Consider the following 18,373-nt stretch of genomic DNA (forward strand, 5'->3'; position numbering starts at 1 on the left):
TTTAATACCGTTCGTCGCAGCATTCATCTTCTGCTTCTTCGTCTTCTTCAGCTTAAACTTCACACTTTTTTTTTTCTAGATAATTGCTCTGAAACTTTCAGCATGGATTTCACTCGAAAACTGAGTTTTCTTGTTTTTATGCTGTGTGTTTTGATTTCCCTCAAGAATCAGAATGCTGAAACCAATAAGAAGAGTTTGTTTCAGAGTGCGGGTAAATCTGTTTCGGATTCATCTCTTGTTCGTATCGATACATTTGCGACGAGGAAGATTCAAGAGCACAGAGTTGTTATTGAGACACTCAAGTATGATTACTACAATGAATCTTGCCCGTTGGCGGAGCAAATAATCCGATCATCTGTTCAAGAATTGCAGGAGTTGCGGCATAATGTTGCCCCTGCTCTTTTGAGGCTTGTTTTCCACGACTGCTTTGTGGAGGTAAATTTTCATTTCTTTTTGTTTGATTTGAAGTGGTTGTCGACGTGGTTAATTATTGAAGGATATTTTTGCTTATTTTGAGATTTGTTGCCTATTGGATTCTGTGTTTTCAAATTTGCTTCCGAATTAAATAAGGTTTGATTCTTTGAAGTTTTTGTTGGTGTTATCATGGCTATTGACGTATCTTTGAAATTTCAATTGTTCCATACGTAAATTTACCGCAGTTTGTTAATTGTTGTATATGTTAAGGGGTGTGATGCCTCAATTTTATTGGATCCGGCTGATGATATTGAGAGTGAGAAAGATTCCCCACCAAATGAATCACTAAAAGGTTTCGACCTGATTGACATTATCAAGTCAGACATTGAAGCAGCATGTCCTGGAATTGTTTCATGTGCTGATATTGTTGCATTGGCAGCAAGAGAGAGTGTCTTACTGGTAACATTCTCCCTGCGCTGTCTCTGTATATTATGAGGCCTACCCGTTCCTTTTTTTGTTGATATCTTGAGTTTCAGGCTGGTGGCCCATTTTATCCTGTGCTCACTGGAAGGAAAGATAGCACAATGTCTTTCTTAGATATAGCAACTTCCGAGCTCCCAAGTCCCCAGGATGATCTGTCTAAAACAATTGAAGCATTTGGTTCGAGAGGGTTTAATGAACGAGAGATAGTCAGTCTTTTAGGTAAGACATCTATCTCCAACCATGATTTTATAGGGTAGTGCATTAGACTTTACTCTCCTGCATTTATAAGAGCTCCGAGCAAATAATACATGTGGTTAATGGCGTAGAATCTTTGATCTTGCCTATACCTTGATGCTTTAGCTTTTATTCAGTAGGATTCAATCTCATGATAGTCATTCAAGTAGCTTCTGTGTAATCTAAACTGCATTTAGCGATCACATGTTGCTAATTCCTTACTTATTACTCCTTGCTTCATTTCCTCTGTTTTGCAGAGAAATCACACCAACATGCATTAACTAAAACCAGCTCTAGTTTGATAAAATGAATCCAAAATAATCACACCACATTTGCATAAGATGGCTGTCCCATCTCATTATCATCAGTGTTCCTTGTTTATTTTCTCTCTTTCCATTGATTGCTAAGACTATTGCATCATGTCTCCCTTGTTACCAACTAGTTTTAGAGTGGATTCCTTTTCTAATTAATTTTTTCCCGCCTTGCTATTGATCTTGTCCCCTCTTGCTGCAACAGGCGCACACAGCACAGGAACAATTCACTGCAAATTCTTCTCGGATCGCCTCTATAACTTCAGTGGAACCAATCGACCTGACCCTTCCATCGATACCAATTTTCTCAACATTTTGAGATCAATATGCAACAACAACCAGTCTATATCATCGTCTAAACTATCATCAACATCATCATCTTCAACAGCATCACCACACAACGAATCATCGGCTTTAAATGATGGTCCAGGAATGCAGATGGATTATGAGGGACCTGGGACAGGCTTTGGCACACTGTACTACCGTAGTCTTCTACGAGGAAAAGGATTACTCTTTGTTGATCAGCAACTAACAGTTGGGGAAGAAACGGCAACTTGGGTCCGGGCGTATGCCGCTGACACTTCCCTATTCCAAGGGGACTTTGGCCATGCAATGATCAAGCTCTCCAACTTTCGAGTTCTCACAGCTCCAATGGGTCAGGTTCGATTAAATTGCCGAAAAGTGAACTGAAAAAAGTTGCCTGGAAGCTTATCTTGTATAGCTTTTCTGCACTCTAAAGTTTCGTTATCTGTTTGTATAGATTTTAAGTAACTGACAAATTTTTTTCAGCAAATAAATCAGCAAGAATTTGCTCGATTTTTGCTTAGATAAAGCACTTCTATTATGAATTACTCTATTGCATAGTGAACTTATGAACTAACACAAAAATGATAGCTATGGACTCATCAGAGCTTCATACTAGATATCACTATTATTGGTGAAAGTGCAGGCAATTAGAAAACAAAGAGAATACAGTGAAGAAATTTAAAAATCACAAATGGGCTTACACCCATTCACATACACATAAAATGAGTGTCTTAACTCGATATGCCTATAGCTTTAGTGAGTCAAGACTTGCCGTTGGAACACTGGATGAACTCAGTTTCCTCACTAAACTCTTGCCCCTCCTGGATTGCTCCGGCACATTGAGTTCTGCATATATATCCATGAAAAACTTGTCAACAATTTCTACATAAGCAGGGCAGGTGAGACGGGAGTAGTAATGGAGGACCTCCTCTACATCCAGAACTTGATCCATGTCCTTCACATCCATCATCTCCAATTCTTTCATCTTTTGAGAAAGAGCATGTACAGACAGGTCAGAATTCTTTCCCTGTTTTCTTCCTATCTTACTTCTTGTCTCAATGTCTTCATATAAGTCATCTAATCCACTGCAATCTGCTGTACTCATGGAGCTTTTACTGCATTGCTCATCTGCTTTTCTCTGCACTTTTGGTGGTAAGTGTTTATTTATCTTCTTCACTTCGTCCATGGAATCCCAATGTTCACAGAAACCTTGGTAGAAGTTGTCCAGGTCCTGTAAACTTGAATTGATCTTGTTGCTGACAGAAAAGATGGGTTTTGGTGTAGGAGTCTTAGGTAGCTTTTCATACTCTTTAGATATAAAGGATCTGAAATTTCTGAATGTTTTGTGAAAGAATCTCTTGATTTTGTAAGCGGCTCCTTTGATAATCATTTGTGATATGCTGGTTTTCCTGCTCATCATTATTTCATTTTCTGCAGTGACAGGAATCTCCAAACTTTGTTGGATTTGTTCTTGTGTTAAAGAAACTGCATTATTGAACAAAGAAATACATGGCAAGTAAGTTTCTTTTGCTTACCTTGAAAGCAATAATGAATTGACAATACTTAGTTCTGCCCCCTCGGTTCTTTTATTCCTACGCTGTCTTTTTACAGGCTGATTGTTATGACACCTTTCTTACAAATGGTTTCAATGTCGTTCCTTCAGGAAATTCTACCCACTTTGAATGCTGAAACTTCCTTCTTCACAGACACCATTGATTTTGCTAAATGAGGTATTCCTCCTGCTTCTCCTACCCTTCTAATATTGTGTTAAAAGGACATGAATAAAATATATATTCCTAGTGATAATTATTTGACTTCCTGCTGCTTTAAAGTGTTGTCATGTCATTAGGAAAAAATTATTAAAGTTCATTTAAAAAAATAAAATAAAATTAGGAAAGCACTATTACCTACCTCTATGCTTAGTTTTTATGTCAGATTCTAAAGCAGTTCTAAGTTTCTTTTGCTAGTTTACACCAAATGGGCCCTAACAATGGATTAATTAGATAAATCCCTCTTTACAGAATAAAAGGTGTGTGACATAATCATTGTAGTAGAGCTTAATCCAAGTACTTGAATTTAAAGTTTGCTGGATGTCCCTCTATAAAAATAAATCTCCAGAATCTTTATAGTAGCATTTATACTTGCTTGGGACCCCTACCATCATAAGAAGCTAGGCACTCCATGTTGGTAGAAAAGTTGGATAAAATTCAAGTCTGACATAATCATAAGAAGCTAGAACCATTTTTAACTACTCCATAGAACAGTCACTTTCATACAGTTCCGCACCATGGTTGGATTGCTTACTGCCTAGTGCTTTCTGACCAGTGATTCTTGCATTAGCTGGTTTCAATTTGTCACTACCTAAATAATCTAAAAATGTTTTTTTTATTGAATTTTGGAAATATGAGCTTGTTTCCTGTGCTTGTAGATCTTGATTAGTATCAGATTGGTATGAGTAGACTTTTGGTATGAAATGAAATCAACCTGCTGGACAGCTTGTAAACTAAACCAACCTGTGGAAATTTGCTGAAATTATTTTTGGAGTATATTGCAATCTAGTGGGCCAAAACTTTGCTCCCCTTTTAGCTTAAGAATGTATATATGTTTATATATCATCCATGAAAGAAGCTTCCAACCTCAACTACTTTGACATTGTGGAATTGATTAGGCAGGCAGATTTCAACTCTGCATTAAAGCTTGTTCTAACTTAGAATATTGTAATCTTGTCGCCATGTTACTGTACTTGTCATTTATTCCATACTATTGCGCTATAGTTTATCTGGTGTGCACACTAATGAAAATGTGTCATTTGATTACCATCATGAAATCAATCTTGGAAATGTAGCTTTATTAATCTGTCTTTCGGGTTTTATGTACTGATTGATTACTTCCTCCTTTCCACATAATTTTTTTTTTGTCTAATCCCATCATTTTTATTTTTAAAAATATAATTATGTATTTTAATCTCATTTTAAATTTTAAATTTTAAATTTTATAATTTTTTTATTTTAATTAAATTATTTATTTATCTTAATCTTAATTTATAATTATTTTTACTAATACACTTCTTAATTACCTAATAATTATATTTTTTTTATCTAAATTCTCGTATCCAGTAATAAGCTCAAAATATATGGGACGGAGGTAGTAATTTATAAGGCCCAATTCAGTACAGCCACATTGATTCAGGTCCATTATTGTTAATGTGTGTAATGTTAACTTATCCTAAGCTGTATTTTATCCTAGAATTTTAGTAGTATATTCAATAAGGTGGATAATATTGTTTAATCAATTGCTTAATTTAATTAGAAATATTATATTTTTTGAGTTTGATGGGATTAAGTTATTTCAAATCAATAGTTATGCTAAAAAATATGAATATATAATTAATTATATTTTAAAGTAAGGGTATTTGTATTTTTCTTGAAATTAATTTAAAAAAATTTTAAAAAGAATTACATCAAATATTCATTCAAATTTCTATTTGTAAGTACCAAACCACTGTAAAAAATTCCCAAACAAACAATATATTATCTCTTAAAAATATAAATTCAATTCATTCAAGCATTACATTGAATATGTTTTTTCATTAAAAACATAATTTTTTAAAAGGAAAAAATCAAATTGAAAATACCTCGAATAATTGGAAACACAAACAAAACATACCTCTAAATTATTAAAATAAAATAATAATAAAAAAAAAGTAATAAACATAATCAATAATCATTTTCATTAAAGTAAATTTGCACAAATAAGTAAAACAGAATAGGCATTCTGTGCCTCATTGGATTGTTTAAGAAAGCCCAATAGAACAGTCTAAATCGGTTCAATTACAGATAATGACAAAGCATTAGTAAACATGGGCCTCAACCAGGCCCATTAATAAAGCCCAAATTAAAGATTGATATGGTAAGCCCAATTATGGACCTTAACGGGCCACCGCATTGAATAAACCGACCTAAATTAGGCCCATAAAAGTTGCCAATATCTTGACCTAACCCTCCTCAATTGGCATTCACTCTGCATCTCCTCCGACTCGCGGCTCAGAGCTAGGGTTTTGGGAACTTCACGGCCATGGTAGATTCTTTATACACCGATCTGATTCGGAATGCTTGAGTTTTTCTATGTGTGTGCGCGCGTGATGTTGTAATTTTTTTATGTGTGTGGATAAATTCTGTAGGGGAAAGGAACGGGCAGCTTTGGGAAGAGGAGGAACAAGACGCACGTACTGTGTGTGAGGTGCGGCCGCCGCAGCTTCCACGTTCAGAAGAGCCGATGCTCCGCCTGTGCGTTCCCAGCCGCTCGCATAAGAAAGTGTATGTAGCTATTTTTATTTGTGCTTTTTCTGATGTTTTGTACTAAGTGATCCATGCTCTTACGCGCGAATAAGGTGTTCGTGGTTTTCTTCTACTGATTATGTATGTATGTTCGTGAAATTTGATCTCTTTGGCATTCTGATCTAGGAAGTCTTTACCGTTTAGATGTGCTTTTCTGTGATTATTATATTTTGACATTGTTTTTTTGCTGCTATGGGAACACGAGATTCTGATTTCGTGGAAATTCATAATATATGATTTCCATGTGCATAGCTTATGAGTAAATTGTAATATTATGCCCAAGTGGTCATTATTTTTGTTTTAGTTTCTTGTTTGTAAATAATAAGAATAAACAATGGATTTTATTTAATCTTTTGTTGGGAGCAATCACTTTGTTAGAAAGGTTAAACCGATTGCCAGAGATTATGTTGTTTCATAGTTCATATTCAAGCTTTTCATATTTTCAAGTTTGGTCTTGGAAAAATCAAAACTGAAGTGCTATATGGTTATTGTATCTTACAGTTAGGCTGGGCAGTAGTAAAAGTTCTGTCTAGATATCTTTTGAAAGTTCTTGTAGAATCGTAAAAGTTTAATATTTGGTGTGATGTTTTATGAGATGAAGTAATTAATTGAAGGGGTTTTTTTTAAAAAAAATATAATATTTGATGAATAGTGCCAAAAGTTATTTGAAAATATATGTAATCATAGTGTGACTGATGCATAATTTGCACTGTAGACAATTGGAGCATAAAGGCGATCCGCAGAAAGACCACTGGCACGGGACGAATGAGGTATCTTCGCCACGTGCCCCGCAGATTCAAGACTAACTTCAGAGAAGGTTCTGAATTTCTGTTTCGGCAAATTATTATACTGTTTTGGCTTCCGATGTTTGGTCATTTTAGTACATCTGTCTCATTTTTCTTCGATCAACCAATGAATCAGGTAGCGAAGCTGCACCAAGGAAGAAGGCCTCTGCCTCTTCTTAAAGGCAGAGCTTGAGGGTGCTCGACGTTGAATGAACATTTCGTTGGTATGTTTATCTGGGCGCAAGAACGACGGTTTGTTTGCCACTGCAGGGGCAATCTTACCTTACCTATTTGAGAATTTAGTTTCAATTCCAATTTTGTTACTCTCCCTTATGATGTTGACATTTTGATCAGTGTGTTTTGAAAGATCATTACTGAATCTCCTTTACTCTTCTTTCTGATGTTGAAATTTCGTTTTTAAGTATGTCAATTTGAGCTCTATCAAAGCATCTGTTACAATATTTTGGATTTGTCTGGTTGTGTTTTTTCCAAAACAACTCAAAATATACCCCAACATATGCCATAATTTGTGGATTGGATCATCATCATCTTTTCTTTGAAATGCTACTGCATTGCAAAGAAGAATGTGTTGAGAAGATTAGAGATAATTACACCTTTTGGAAGTTATTATTCAAAAAGAGGAGGATTTGGGATTGTCTAGATATAGGTTTTGAAAATGTAAATTTGAATAGTAATAAAAGAAATTAGTATTTCATGTTGATATTTAGAGAAAATGGAATGTATTTTTTGTTAAAATTGTAATAATAATAATGCCAAGAGTATATTCATTTTTACTATGCTGTAATCTAAAAATATGTATTATATATTTATTTTTCAGATAATAGATTACATATAAATTATATTATTGTATGAAGTATCACCAACATATTTATTACTCTAAAATAGAATATTTAAAAGTTGCTTATGAATTCTTTAATTAAATAAACAAGATTTTAAATTTAGGTGTTCTTGTATGGAGAAGCTCCATTTTCTTTCCTGTTTCTTTTTGTGATAGGAGAGAAGCTCCATTTTCTGTATAGAGAAGCGGTAACATAAAAGAATGATGTTTGCATATTTTGCTTTTGACTATTTTCGATAATAAATATTTATAACGGAGAAAACGCAATAATCCATTATTGCACAATTTATGATTAGCTAAAATATATATATATATATATATTCCAGAAAGATACATAACAACACAATCAAATTAAATTTCACATAATAAATAATACAGTGTTGACATATTAAATCTAATCACTGATTAAATAAAAACCATACACAACAATCAGAGAGTCGCTTATAAAATTTTTTTGATTATATCGCACAATGGCATGCATATGATCTCTTACCAGTTTCCGGCTCCCTCTGTTTTACGGGCCTCAAAAATACATGTATACAATGTTTTCTCTTTTGACAATTGAATCCACATCAATATAGCACCAAGTACGAGGACAAAGTAGAATGTTGTTATATACTCGAAGCATGTGTGTGTGTATCAATGGAGCAAAGCTATGTATGTACTTGAATTGAACCAAATCTTTATGGCAACTAACTCTTCAGACAAGAAGATGCAAATTTGCTTTTACCTTTCAATCTTTAATTCGGTTTGGGAACGCCGAACTTGTCTTTCTCTCGAACTAACTCTTTAAAAGTAGAATCAAGTTCTGGAAATGAGGACACCAGCAGCACCTCAAGGAGGTCGAAACCGACCTGCTTCATGAAAACAGGCGACTGTACAAGCACAGGTTGGTTATTAGGTTATTCATTAGACTTGATTGCAGCAGATTCATATGATAAAGTCGGATATCTAAATATATATAGGATAGAGGTATATCTATATATATAAAGTTTAAGAACAGAATGCATAATGAGGTAAATTAGACACTATCCAACGACAAGAGGACAACCCTGCATTTTCGCATTGCTTAGGAAATATGAAGAAGTTCGAAGACAGAAATATAACCTGAATGAAGTAGTATAAATCCTTTGCACATTGTTCATATTCCTTATGCCCAACAAGGCCTACTATAGCAGCGGGGGCTTTATCTGCAAGAGTGCCGTTCAAATATTCAATAACAAATTCAAGAACCGATCACACCAAAACAGCATAAAATATTACCAATCATCAGTTCATAAACAAATTTGGCACGCCGTTCTGCTTCCCTCCTTTGCATTTCCTCCAGCTTCAAAGCATCTGTTACTTTCGGCGAAGAATGTGGTGTGGGAGGTTTACCCCCAGGAGAACCTTTGGATGGGCTATCAGGCGGTGGCAGTGGTTGCTGCCGCCTTGGGTGTTTTGTTATGAATATTCCATCAGGCCATAGTATCTGTTTACACAAGTTTATGATGGTTCTTAAGATTCCATTAGAAAGTGAACGGAAATCTTTTCACAACACGCATATGCAGCATTTTGCCTATGCCGTCTATGTTAACAACTTACTAGAGCTCATTTGGTAGTTGGAATCGATCTTAAAGATTAAATACATTACATACACTTCACAAGATTATGAATTAAAAGATAAATCACCAACTTTGATGAATTATGTGATTTTCAAGAAGAGATCGAAACTACCTGCTCCAACCGGTTGATGCCAGAAGCAACCACAGGTCCCCTGCGTAGATGCTGGATTTTCTCAATCAGCCAATCATCAAAGGCATCTCCCATTCCCAATTGCAAAACTTGCTTAGCAACCCAAAAAGCTTTTCTCCTGCAAATAACTCCAAATGCACACACGCAAAGTAAGAGATAGTGAAGGTTTGTAACTGAACAAACTTTTTACGGATATATATTCAGTTAAAACCTGATCCATCCACCATCTTTGAGTTGTAAAATGACATCAACCAAATTCAATATGGGAACGCTTAGGCTTGGAGGTACCCACTGTGTCAGGGTGGAGAAATCCATATTAAGATTGTGAATAAAAAGACAAGCAACTAAATATAACACCATGATTTGACTTTATATATTTATTTTGAAGAAAAAGAAGGTTGATCCATAAAAGCATATTTGAATCCAGTTAAATCTAGGCAAAACAAGGAATAGTTGTAGATGACCTCACTGGGAATGGTTGGATCAGGGGAATTGTTGATTGCCACAGGTGATTCTTGTTGGTCACTGTTAGCAGTCTCCAAGTTTCTCGGGGTTTGTACATTCTTTTTATCTGTATTTTCTGAGCCACCATTGGATTTGAATTCTTTTTCAGCCTTTCTGGTTGAAGGAAGTCCTTGACCTTTTGTTATCAATGCTGACTCACCAAGAACCTGGCTGCCTTTTATTTGGGATGACGAATTTTGGTTTGTGTTACTGAAATGATCTCTTTTGGAAGACAATGGATCACTTGCTGACCCCACATTACCGCGGTAGTCCTTGCTCTTGTCACCTAGCGATTCATCACGATCCACTGCAATTAAGAAAAGGTTTGGAACTCTGAAGAACTGTACAGTGAGAAACATAGAATATTTTTTATGTTTGAATGTTCACCTGAAATAGTGTCAATTATGGATAATGAATCTGAAAATACATACATCTGAAATTTAGAGATATAACATGTCAGAAATCATGAACTGTGACAAACAAATTAGAAACATACAAAGAGACACCCTATCCATTGGAAAAGGTTTAACCTGAGAATCAACACTAAGGAAATCCCAAACTTCAATGGAGCAGGAAACAGTTGGTAGCTGCAGAAGTTTCTGAACAAAAAGTAGATTATCAAAATGTCTATTCGAACGTCCATTAGTGCAGATCATTTAACCATGGATATAAAGAGGCAAGCATAGAAGAAAACCCTTGCATCAACCGGATCAGTTCTAATCCAGCAACCAAATTTAATGTGACATTGTTTTGTTGTATTTGAAAATAATAAGAATATCAAGTTTAACATACAGAAACTACTAAATACTGATCCTACCAAATTGTGCTCTCTGATATATTATGAGCCACTGAGGATCATAAAAGTGGCTATTATTCAGTAACAAATGACAACCAGGAAAGGTTTTAATACAAAGCAAACAAGAACAAAATTATGTAATGAGATTAAGCATACACCTATGTAGATGGAAGCTTTCATTCAAAAGATGTATAGATGGAAGCCAACTGTTTCGTAACCCTAGGTCAGATAGAATGTGCTATTAAATGCTTCCCCACTTTAGGTATTATAAGTAATGTTGGTACAAATCTGACATTATAAGTTTGGCATCACTGACTCATAAGCAATCTGCACAGACAAAATAATAGGATCTTCAATGTTCATTTAGCGACACCATAAATGTCTATAGTTAAATCAAGTACCACAGTGTATCTTCATTTATCTAGGTTGACAAGTCAGACACTAGTTCCTTTATTTTCAGGTCACATTCTTCTGACTTAGCTTTTAAATTATTACAGAAACTTTCGGAATAAATAAGTAAGAAGGAACCCCGACCACCTACAAGCTCGCATGCCCAAGAAAAAAAGATCTGCCACAAGCCTTTATATTGTAGGTTGCGTACTTCTACTTGAGGTCTCCTTATTTCACAGAGTTTCAAAATAATAATTATCCAAATGTTGTCTATACTCTATACACATATAATTTGTGTAATGTGTGCACGGAGAGGAAAGCAGATGAAATTTTAAACAGTATGGTGAAAAGCAGGAAAAAGGAAAAGAAAGAAAATAACATCTAGTGAGTTAAGACAACCTTCAAATACTGATCAAGTAGATTACATCGCTCTTGAATGACTAACAAATCTAGACCAGTTGACAGGAAATGCTTTGGCGGCAGATGGAGATCATAGTCTCGAAACGCTTTAAGACGCCTATGTAACTCAACAAAATGTTGGAATCTGTTGATATGAGAAATCTATTAGCTGAATAACAGGCATTCATGAAGAGTAAATCCCACCCATCCCAAATCCACAATACATGAAATTTCTACTACTAGAAATCTGTTGAGTAAATATATCCTGTGCTATCTTCTCTCATCAATTTTCTTTTTCTTTTCTAATCAAATATAAAACCACTAATTATGACATAGTAGTATGTGACATAATTCTCACCTCATACTCCAACTCAAATGGGAAAACTGAACCGTAAACACAATACCAACCAAAATTATGGAAAACACCTGACACAAGTATTTGATAGAATAGAAGATAAAATTTTGAAAGCTCTAAGAATATGCCAGTACCGTCTTTTGATAGACCAACTGTGATTGTTTAAGTCCGTCACAGCTATGCAATACACTGCAAACGTTTTGGATCCACCTTTCACAATATTAGCGCCCAATACCTGAAGAGGGAAATTCTCCATTCTTCAAAACATTAACCAACAAGCATAAGACACATGGTTAAGTAAATTGGAAATAAGGTTAAGGCATGATGAGACAACCTCACATCTCAGTTGGAAATAAGAATCAGCAATTAATGAAGTTTTTGCTGAACTGGCAGCTAAAATCTGATTTTCAGGTAATGAAGACAAGGAAATAGATGATGAAGTTGCAGCCCCACTAGCAATTCTACCCAACAACTCTGACTCAGAGTCCTCACTCGAGTCCCCAGATCTGTCAATAACTCGAGGAGAATTTAATACATCCTGTCCATCACCTAACAAAAAGCTTGACCTTTCGACCTCTTGCCAGACATCCCCATTATGACTACTACTAGGTTTAGATCTTTTCTTTGCAGATTTCGTTCTGTGCAATCTATTAGTGGGGAGATGGTTTTTTCTTCTTGTTTTGTTCTTGTGTTTATCAAAAGTTTCAAGGGGATGATGAATGTGGCTGTAGTTTCTCTTATTTTTACCATCCCAAACTTTGACGCCGGGTGAGTCAAGACCCATAGCACTGCTAGAGTCATCCTCCTCAGTATAATCACTGCTCCAGGATTCATCCTCATTAGAAGAACTTTGAAGATCCTCTTCTTCACATAAAGGTAACATGCCACTCTCATTTGAGGCGTTGTTGTGCATACTAGTATTGTCATTGCTTGTCGTGTCTTTATTATATCCAGAACTGGATATATCTTTCTTCAAGCCACCTGTCACTGTGCCTAACTGTTTTTGCTTCACTTCAGAAGGAACCTTAGATGACTCGACAGGATTAGATGCTCCCACTAATGAGTTTCCATGCGTTGGATCAGTCACCTGGTTAGCATCTTCATTCTTTTTATAGTGTCTTCCCTTAGTCCACATATTATCGAAATGCTCTGGAGCCAGGGCTTCAGTTTTTCTTCGTGAGAAATCATCTAGCTTATCTCCCCATTCCCCCCCAGAGCGATGTCGTTGAATACCTTTCACTTCACTGCCATGAGTGTCTGGCAAAGCACTCCAAGAGCGGGTGGATCGTGTATCCATGGAAAGCAATGGATCCTTTGAAAGAAGATCTCCATTAGTATTATCTGACTTGTTACTTTGATCCTTCTTCAATTGCACTAACTCAACCCCCTTAATGGAAGGATCTGGAAACTGCAAAGACAGATCAGAAGAAGTTTTTGGAGATGTGCTTATCTTAGGTTGTGATTCTTTGCTTGTTGCAGTATTTCCTTTGCTATTTCTTCTAGCAGAAACAACTAGAGATTCAATTCTCTCATTAATAAACCTGAAATTAAATTTAGCAAAACATAAAGAATGGACAGAATGCAGATTAAGAATCACATCATTTAAGAGTTTGCTCACCTTGGGTTAGCAAGATTTAGCACCGGTCTAATTACCACACAAGCAAGGAGTTCCCTAACAACATAACGGAAAAGGGAGCACTGCATATCCTCGTGCTTAAATGTAAGCAAAATAAGGCCATCCATAACATGCTGAAGAACCTGCATTAAAATTCAGAGTAAAGCAGAAATTTATCACTCATAATAACCATACGTTGGTGTGCCAGTAGTAAGACTGAAAGAAAACACACAGAAAGAGAGACAACCTTGTGCTCAGACTCAGCTGAAAAAGTTATAGGATGCAATTTGTACTCGGTTGCCAAAACAGCTTTCAATCTTTCATCATGCTCCTCAATGGTTAATGATCTGGAGTGATGCTTTTCAATCTTTGCCTTACTTTCACGAAAGAGCTCCAGCCGATTACATAGTATGTCGATAATATCCCTAAACAGTATCATGAAACATGTACATCTTTAAAATACCTTTCTGGTTCTATTTCAGTAAAGAAGAAACTGATGAATAAAATATCTGAATGTGAAAACCTTGTTAAAAGATCAATGAGATTAATATTTCTCATGCGGCTTGAAATTTCTCCTAGTACACCATTTATAATCAGTACAAGCTCTTCTGGAACTTGTCTATCGGGGGTTATGCGTGAGTACCACAAATCTGTCACCCACTCAGAGACAATATGTCTGGTGAACTGATCAATAGCATCCTCAACAACCGGAGAATTCACCTTAAGCTTCCAGTCAGACCTTTCAGGTGGAATTGTGGGGATCTTTAAAGGCTTTCTGGATGAACTGGTTTCAGGTGGTTGTTTGCCTTTGTAAGTCATGGCTTTCCTCCGCATATCAAAATCCAGAGACAAATAGCGAGCTATGACTATTAAGATTAGAGCACAAGGCAGGTTGACTAGAACAGATGGACTCGTCACTGAATGAGAAAAACAGAAGTTAAAAGCTAAAACTGTTGGTATATAAAGCTAAATTGGTGATAACTAGGCAGATAGGTGCTCAGAGTTGGTCATTGATTGACCTTTATATTTGGATAGTCATTAATAAATAACCAACACCATTTCAAACTTTATGAGTACAAAAAGAAATTGAAACACAAACACGCTCTTACTCCATAATAAATACGATCAGTAAGCTAGTGATGCCAATAAAGGATAATCGACACAGCATATAAAGAGGAAGAAAGCAGAGAGATTCTTTCTATTCCAAACAATTTGCATACAAATTACATTATCCAATGGGAATTCAGTTGTGTACATGCATGGGAAACAGATGCATACCCCACTTTTTATAGAGTAATAAATAAAACCAATAGTTACAGTATTAGAAAGTAGAAAGGACACTCAATTACTTATGTTGTTATCTTTTATCCTTTTATCATTGAATTGACACAATAAATGTAAATATCCAACGGGGGTATGCAAAAAAGAAATGAAAAAACAAAAGAAAGGACCTTCTATACAGTTCACAAATTATACAATCTATTTATTGAAAGAGATGCACAAGCTAAGACAGGATCAAAATCAATGTATACAGCAGGATTTCCTTTCTCCTCACTATGTTGATTGCCGGAGGCGCAACAAACTAGTGATAGATGTAGCTTTTGTAACATGGACTTAAAAGCAAGAGTGTATTCATTAAAATATGTCAAGGGACCAACTAAAGATTCCATATTAATCTCAATGCACACTTCAAAAATTCAAAATGCGTTCATGAGTCATTTTGTCGGTGATGGTTGGAAGGGGGAAAAAAATGAGACCATGTTGATCAAACAAGTGAATTATTTCCTTGTGCTGCCAATCACGAAAAGAAAGAGTAAATTTGAGGTCGCTTAGAGTGAAAAGAAAATTCGAGATTGTTTAAACTTCATTCAAATTACAATAAACTTTTAACCCTATGCATGCAACTTTATTTTTAAAAGGTTAAAATATGAGGTTATTAGCCATATTCAATCAGATTCACCGAGCTTTCAAATATGCATTATAACAAATTAGAATGCAGCTTCAGTGGTTCAGTAAATCCAAATACTCTGGTATGAACTACATAATTCAAGCAATTTTGCAAGCAGCATCTATGCAAAATATCTATCATACACCATAAAGTGACCCCCATTTTTCATTTCTATGACGCACTAACCAAATTTCTCATGTTTCCTTGACAGTGGATGGAATGTGAACAAATGCATGCTCAATGTCAAGCACCTACTGACAAAGACCATTAGCTTTACCGACACAATAAATGTCCTCTGTGCTCGCAAAATAAAAATTAGCAACCCTGTCAATTCAGTTTTTGTTGTAATAACTACTTTGGACCTCATATTGCAAGCTGTTTGGTTTAATCTACAAGAGTAATGTCTTCAGAGCTACCCCAGTTACCAAATTCTATTACCACTTTGAAAGGCCAAGAACATCATCAAGAAAAGAGGGAAATAAAGCTAATGTAGAGCATTACATATGTTCACTTTAAATCCCCTTAAACCATTCAATATTTTAGAAATTGACGACTATTCTGTTGCTCTTACATACATTTAATTGGTCATAAAGAATCGAAAACAGAGCATTTCTCTATCAAATTTACAAATAAATATACAAATGCGAAAAACATGAACCACAGAAGCAGTGAAAATCGAGGAGATCAAAATTCTGAACATAGAATCACTTACATGACATGAGGTAGGACAGTCCAACCACAGATACAACCAGAAAAACCACTCGCTTCTTAGCTTCCTCCACTAGGTCTCGAACACTCACCGACTGCCTCTCGTTGCCACTCATTTCTCCCGAGCTCAAAATATCACTTCACGCTTCAACACCACCCCCCAATCACTCATCCAAAATTCAATCAAAACAGAAAAAACACAAATCTCCCTCAATCAAAATCCTCCTGAAACCAATTTCCCCACTCGATCGCCCCCAAAAATGAAAGGAAATCAAACCCAGATACAAAAACACCACAAACAAACGCATAAAAAAAAAAAAAAAAAAACCGACAAATTGGATGCGGAAACTGCAAGTAGGGACCGAATTAAATCCAGTCCTGATTCCCGAACCGCTAGGTTATCGGTGCGGCTGGTATAAATGCGCATTCACATACATACATACATACATACACACATATGCTCATTCCTCTCCCCGGAGCTTTAGGAATATCCCGAAACGGAAAAATTCCCTGTTTCACCGGGTAGGTTTTCGTTTTAAGGATTCTTTTGGTTTAGGTTTGGAAGGATTAATTAATGAAATACAGATATGCAATACACACTTCGGCGCTGTGTAGTTAGTCTGTTCAGAGGAAACCAACGAATTAACAAATTGCTTATTCTTAAGACATATGTCATGTTGACCACGACCGTGGGTACTTTCGTAATTTCACTTCGCTTTGTTGTTTGATTCGTGGTGCGTCATGCGTGGCCACGGGCGTGGGCCTGCGATGTTCAATTACAAAGTTACCCCCGCTCGTTAAAATAATACTAGTATTTCCAAGTGGTTTAAAGATTCTCCGAGTTTGTTGTTTATTTTAGTTTTTTTACTATTTAATAAAAAATATTCTCTCCAATTCATTTGGTAAATGTATATTTTCATTAGTGATAACATACTAATATGATATTATTTTATTATTTTATACGTGATTAATAATATTAATAATTTAATATATATATTTAAAATTTTAGAAGATATATTTAAATATTTAAAATTTATATCGAAAAAATATATTTATAATATGTATATTATTTTATAAAAAATAAAATTTTATATAATATAAAAAGATAAAAAAAAATATATATTTATTTATTTAAAATTTTATATAATATAAATAAAAATATTTTTTTGTTAAAAGAAAGATAGGGTGTGTTGTTGATAGCGTGTGTTGTTCTAATATATTACACATATTCGTTATTTTATATTTTTTACACAATTTACTATATCTCACATAAAAAGTTATCCCTTCAAATTATTTTACAAAACAAATACACCAATATAATTAAAAGAGTTTGAGTGAGTCATAATATATGTAGTTAATTAAATTTATTTATATTTATTAAATATGTTTTATGGAGTAAGATTTTTATTTAAAAATAAAAACATGTTAATCAAAGTAAGACAAATAAAAATTAAAAAAAATATCAATTAAAATATGATGGAATGGTATTTTTGTTATTTTTATTATTTATTTTTTATTACGTAAGAACTTTATTATATATTACAAATACTTTTATATTTATATGTATTTTTTTATTAATTTTATATTATATACACAAATTTTTATACTTCATATAAAACAAAAAAATATTATTAAAATCCAAACATAAAACAAACAAAACCTTTATTTACATCTTATTTTAACTTTAGATAAAATAGTTTTAAAGTTATATCCGACAATCATTAACCTACAATATTTATTATCACAAAAAAAAAAAATTATTTACTTTTTAAATGATAGGGAAATATATCTTACTGGTATATTTTATAATAAAGATGCTTTGGATGTGTCTAAAAACAAATTAATATTATTCAATTAGTATAAAAAAAAAATACTATTAATTTGATTTAAAATTAAAATTTTAATTTGAATTTGTATTAAATAATAAAATAATACTCTGTTCATTGGCTTCTAATATTTATAATTTTTTTATTTTTGTTTATCTTATTTAAAGGTTTATATATATATATATATCTAATAATTATGGAACTACTATTTTGTTATAGTTATTTATTATTTAACTCTCAAATTATTATACATTTATATATAAAAGTAAGAATAATTTAGACTACAAAATATGATATTCTATAAAAATAATATTATATTTTAAAAAACAACTTTAAAAACACTCTCAATTTCAAATTAAAAAACCAAAC

The 18,373-nt window shown here is 34.2% G+C and overlaps 4 protein-coding genes across 5 annotated transcripts; 2 read left to right on the forward strand and 2 right to left on the reverse strand.

Moving 5' to 3' along the window:
• Window positions 1-81: 81 nt before the first annotated feature.
• On the forward strand, window positions 82-2,349 carry LOC127254801 (putative Peroxidase 48). The gene is made up of 4 exons (XM_051280081.1): window positions 82-435; window positions 685-873; window positions 951-1,116; window positions 1,648-2,349. The coding sequence occupies exons 1-4, from the start codon at window positions 103-105 to the stop codon at window positions 2,130-2,132; spliced, it is 1,173 nt and encodes a 390-aa protein (XP_051136038.1). The 5' UTR covers window positions 82-102; the 3' UTR covers window positions 2,133-2,349.
• On the reverse strand, window positions 2,338-3,484 carry LOC127254802 (uncharacterized). 2 transcript variants are annotated; one of them, XM_051280082.1, is made up of 2 exons: window positions 3,284-3,484; window positions 2,338-3,179 (listed from the first exon to the last, which is right to left on the reverse strand). In XM_051280082.1, exon 2 carries the CDS (start codon window positions 3,166-3,168, stop codon window positions 2,494-2,496), a length of 675 nt encoding a protein of 224 aa, XP_051136039.1. In that variant the 5' UTR covers window positions 3,169-3,179; window positions 3,284-3,484; the 3' UTR covers window positions 2,338-2,493. The 2 variants fall into 2 exon arrangements, with proteins under 2 accessions (XP_051136039.1, XP_051136040.1); XM_051280083.1 differs by having other exon boundaries at window positions 2,338-3,202.
• A 2,226-nt stretch (window positions 3,485-5,710) lies between these two features.
• On the forward strand, window positions 5,711-7,294 carry LOC127254177 (60S ribosomal protein L37-3). The gene is made up of 4 exons (XM_051279125.1): window positions 5,711-5,825; window positions 5,929-6,064; window positions 6,801-6,902; window positions 7,007-7,294. The coding sequence occupies exons 1-4, from the start codon at window positions 5,823-5,825 to the stop codon at window positions 7,048-7,050; spliced, it is 285 nt and encodes a 94-aa protein (XP_051135082.1). The 5' UTR covers window positions 5,711-5,822; the 3' UTR covers window positions 7,051-7,294.
• Window positions 7,295-8,319: 1,025 nt separating this feature from the next.
• On the reverse strand, window positions 8,320-16,798 carry LOC127254176 (uncharacterized). The gene is made up of 15 exons (XM_051279124.1): window positions 16,183-16,798; window positions 14,046-14,439; window positions 13,770-13,947; window positions 13,526-13,665; window positions 12,242-13,448; window positions 12,042-12,142; window positions 11,553-11,697; window positions 10,498-10,566; window positions 10,355-10,400; window positions 9,928-10,274; window positions 9,675-9,754; window positions 9,446-9,581; window positions 8,993-9,200; window positions 8,837-8,919; window positions 8,320-8,604 (listed from the first exon to the last, which is right to left on the reverse strand). Exons 1-15 carry the CDS (start codon window positions 16,292-16,294, stop codon window positions 8,470-8,472), a joined length of 3,381 nt encoding a protein of 1,126 aa, XP_051135081.1. The 5' UTR covers window positions 16,295-16,798; the 3' UTR covers window positions 8,320-8,469.
• Between the last annotated feature and the right edge of the window lie 1,575 nt (window positions 16,799-18,373).

The sequence above is a fragment of the Andrographis paniculata genome, unplaced genomic scaffold (assembly GCF_009805555.1).
Source record: "Andrographis paniculata isolate CXL003 unplaced genomic scaffold, ASM980555v1 Contig52END, whole genome shotgun sequence".
Lineage (NCBI taxonomy): Eukaryota > Viridiplantae > Streptophyta > Magnoliopsida > Lamiales > Acanthaceae > Andrographis > Andrographis paniculata.

Coding starts and splice junctions, on each gene's coding strand:
- LOC127254801 (XM_051280081.1), top strand. CDS start 103: ATGGATTTCACTCGAAAACTGAGTTTTCTTGTTTTTATGCTGTGTGTT. Junction 874..950: donor CAAGAGAGAGTGTCTTACTG/GTAACATTCTCC, acceptor CTTGAGTTTCAG/GCTGGTGGCCCATTTTATCC. Junction 1,117..1,647: donor AGAGATAGTCAGTCTTTTAG/GTAAGACATCTA, acceptor TTGCTGCAACAG/GCGCACACAGCACAGGAACA.
- LOC127254802 (XM_051280082.1), bottom strand. CDS start 3,168: ATGATGAGCAGGAAAACCAGCATATCACAAATGATTATCAAAGGAGCC.
- LOC127254177 (XM_051279125.1), top strand. Junction 6,065..6,800: donor AGCCGCTCGCATAAGAAAGT/GTATGTAGCTAT, acceptor TTTGCACTGTAG/ACAATTGGAGCATAAAGGCG. Junction 6,903..7,006: donor CAAGACTAACTTCAGAGAAG/GTTCTGAATTTC, acceptor CCAATGAATCAG/GTAGCGAAGCTGCACCAAGG.
- LOC127254176 (XM_051279124.1), bottom strand. CDS start 16,294: ATGAGTGGCAACGAGAGGCAGTCGGTGAGTGTTCGAGACCTAGTGGAG. Junction 13,449..13,525: donor CTAAATCTTGCTAACCCAAG/GTGAGCAAACTC, acceptor ATTTAATTTCAG/GTTTATTAATGAGAGAATTG. Junction 8,920..8,992: donor TGTTTATGAACTGATGATTG/GTAATATTTTAT, acceptor GCACTCTTGCAG/ATAAAGCCCCCGCTGCTATA.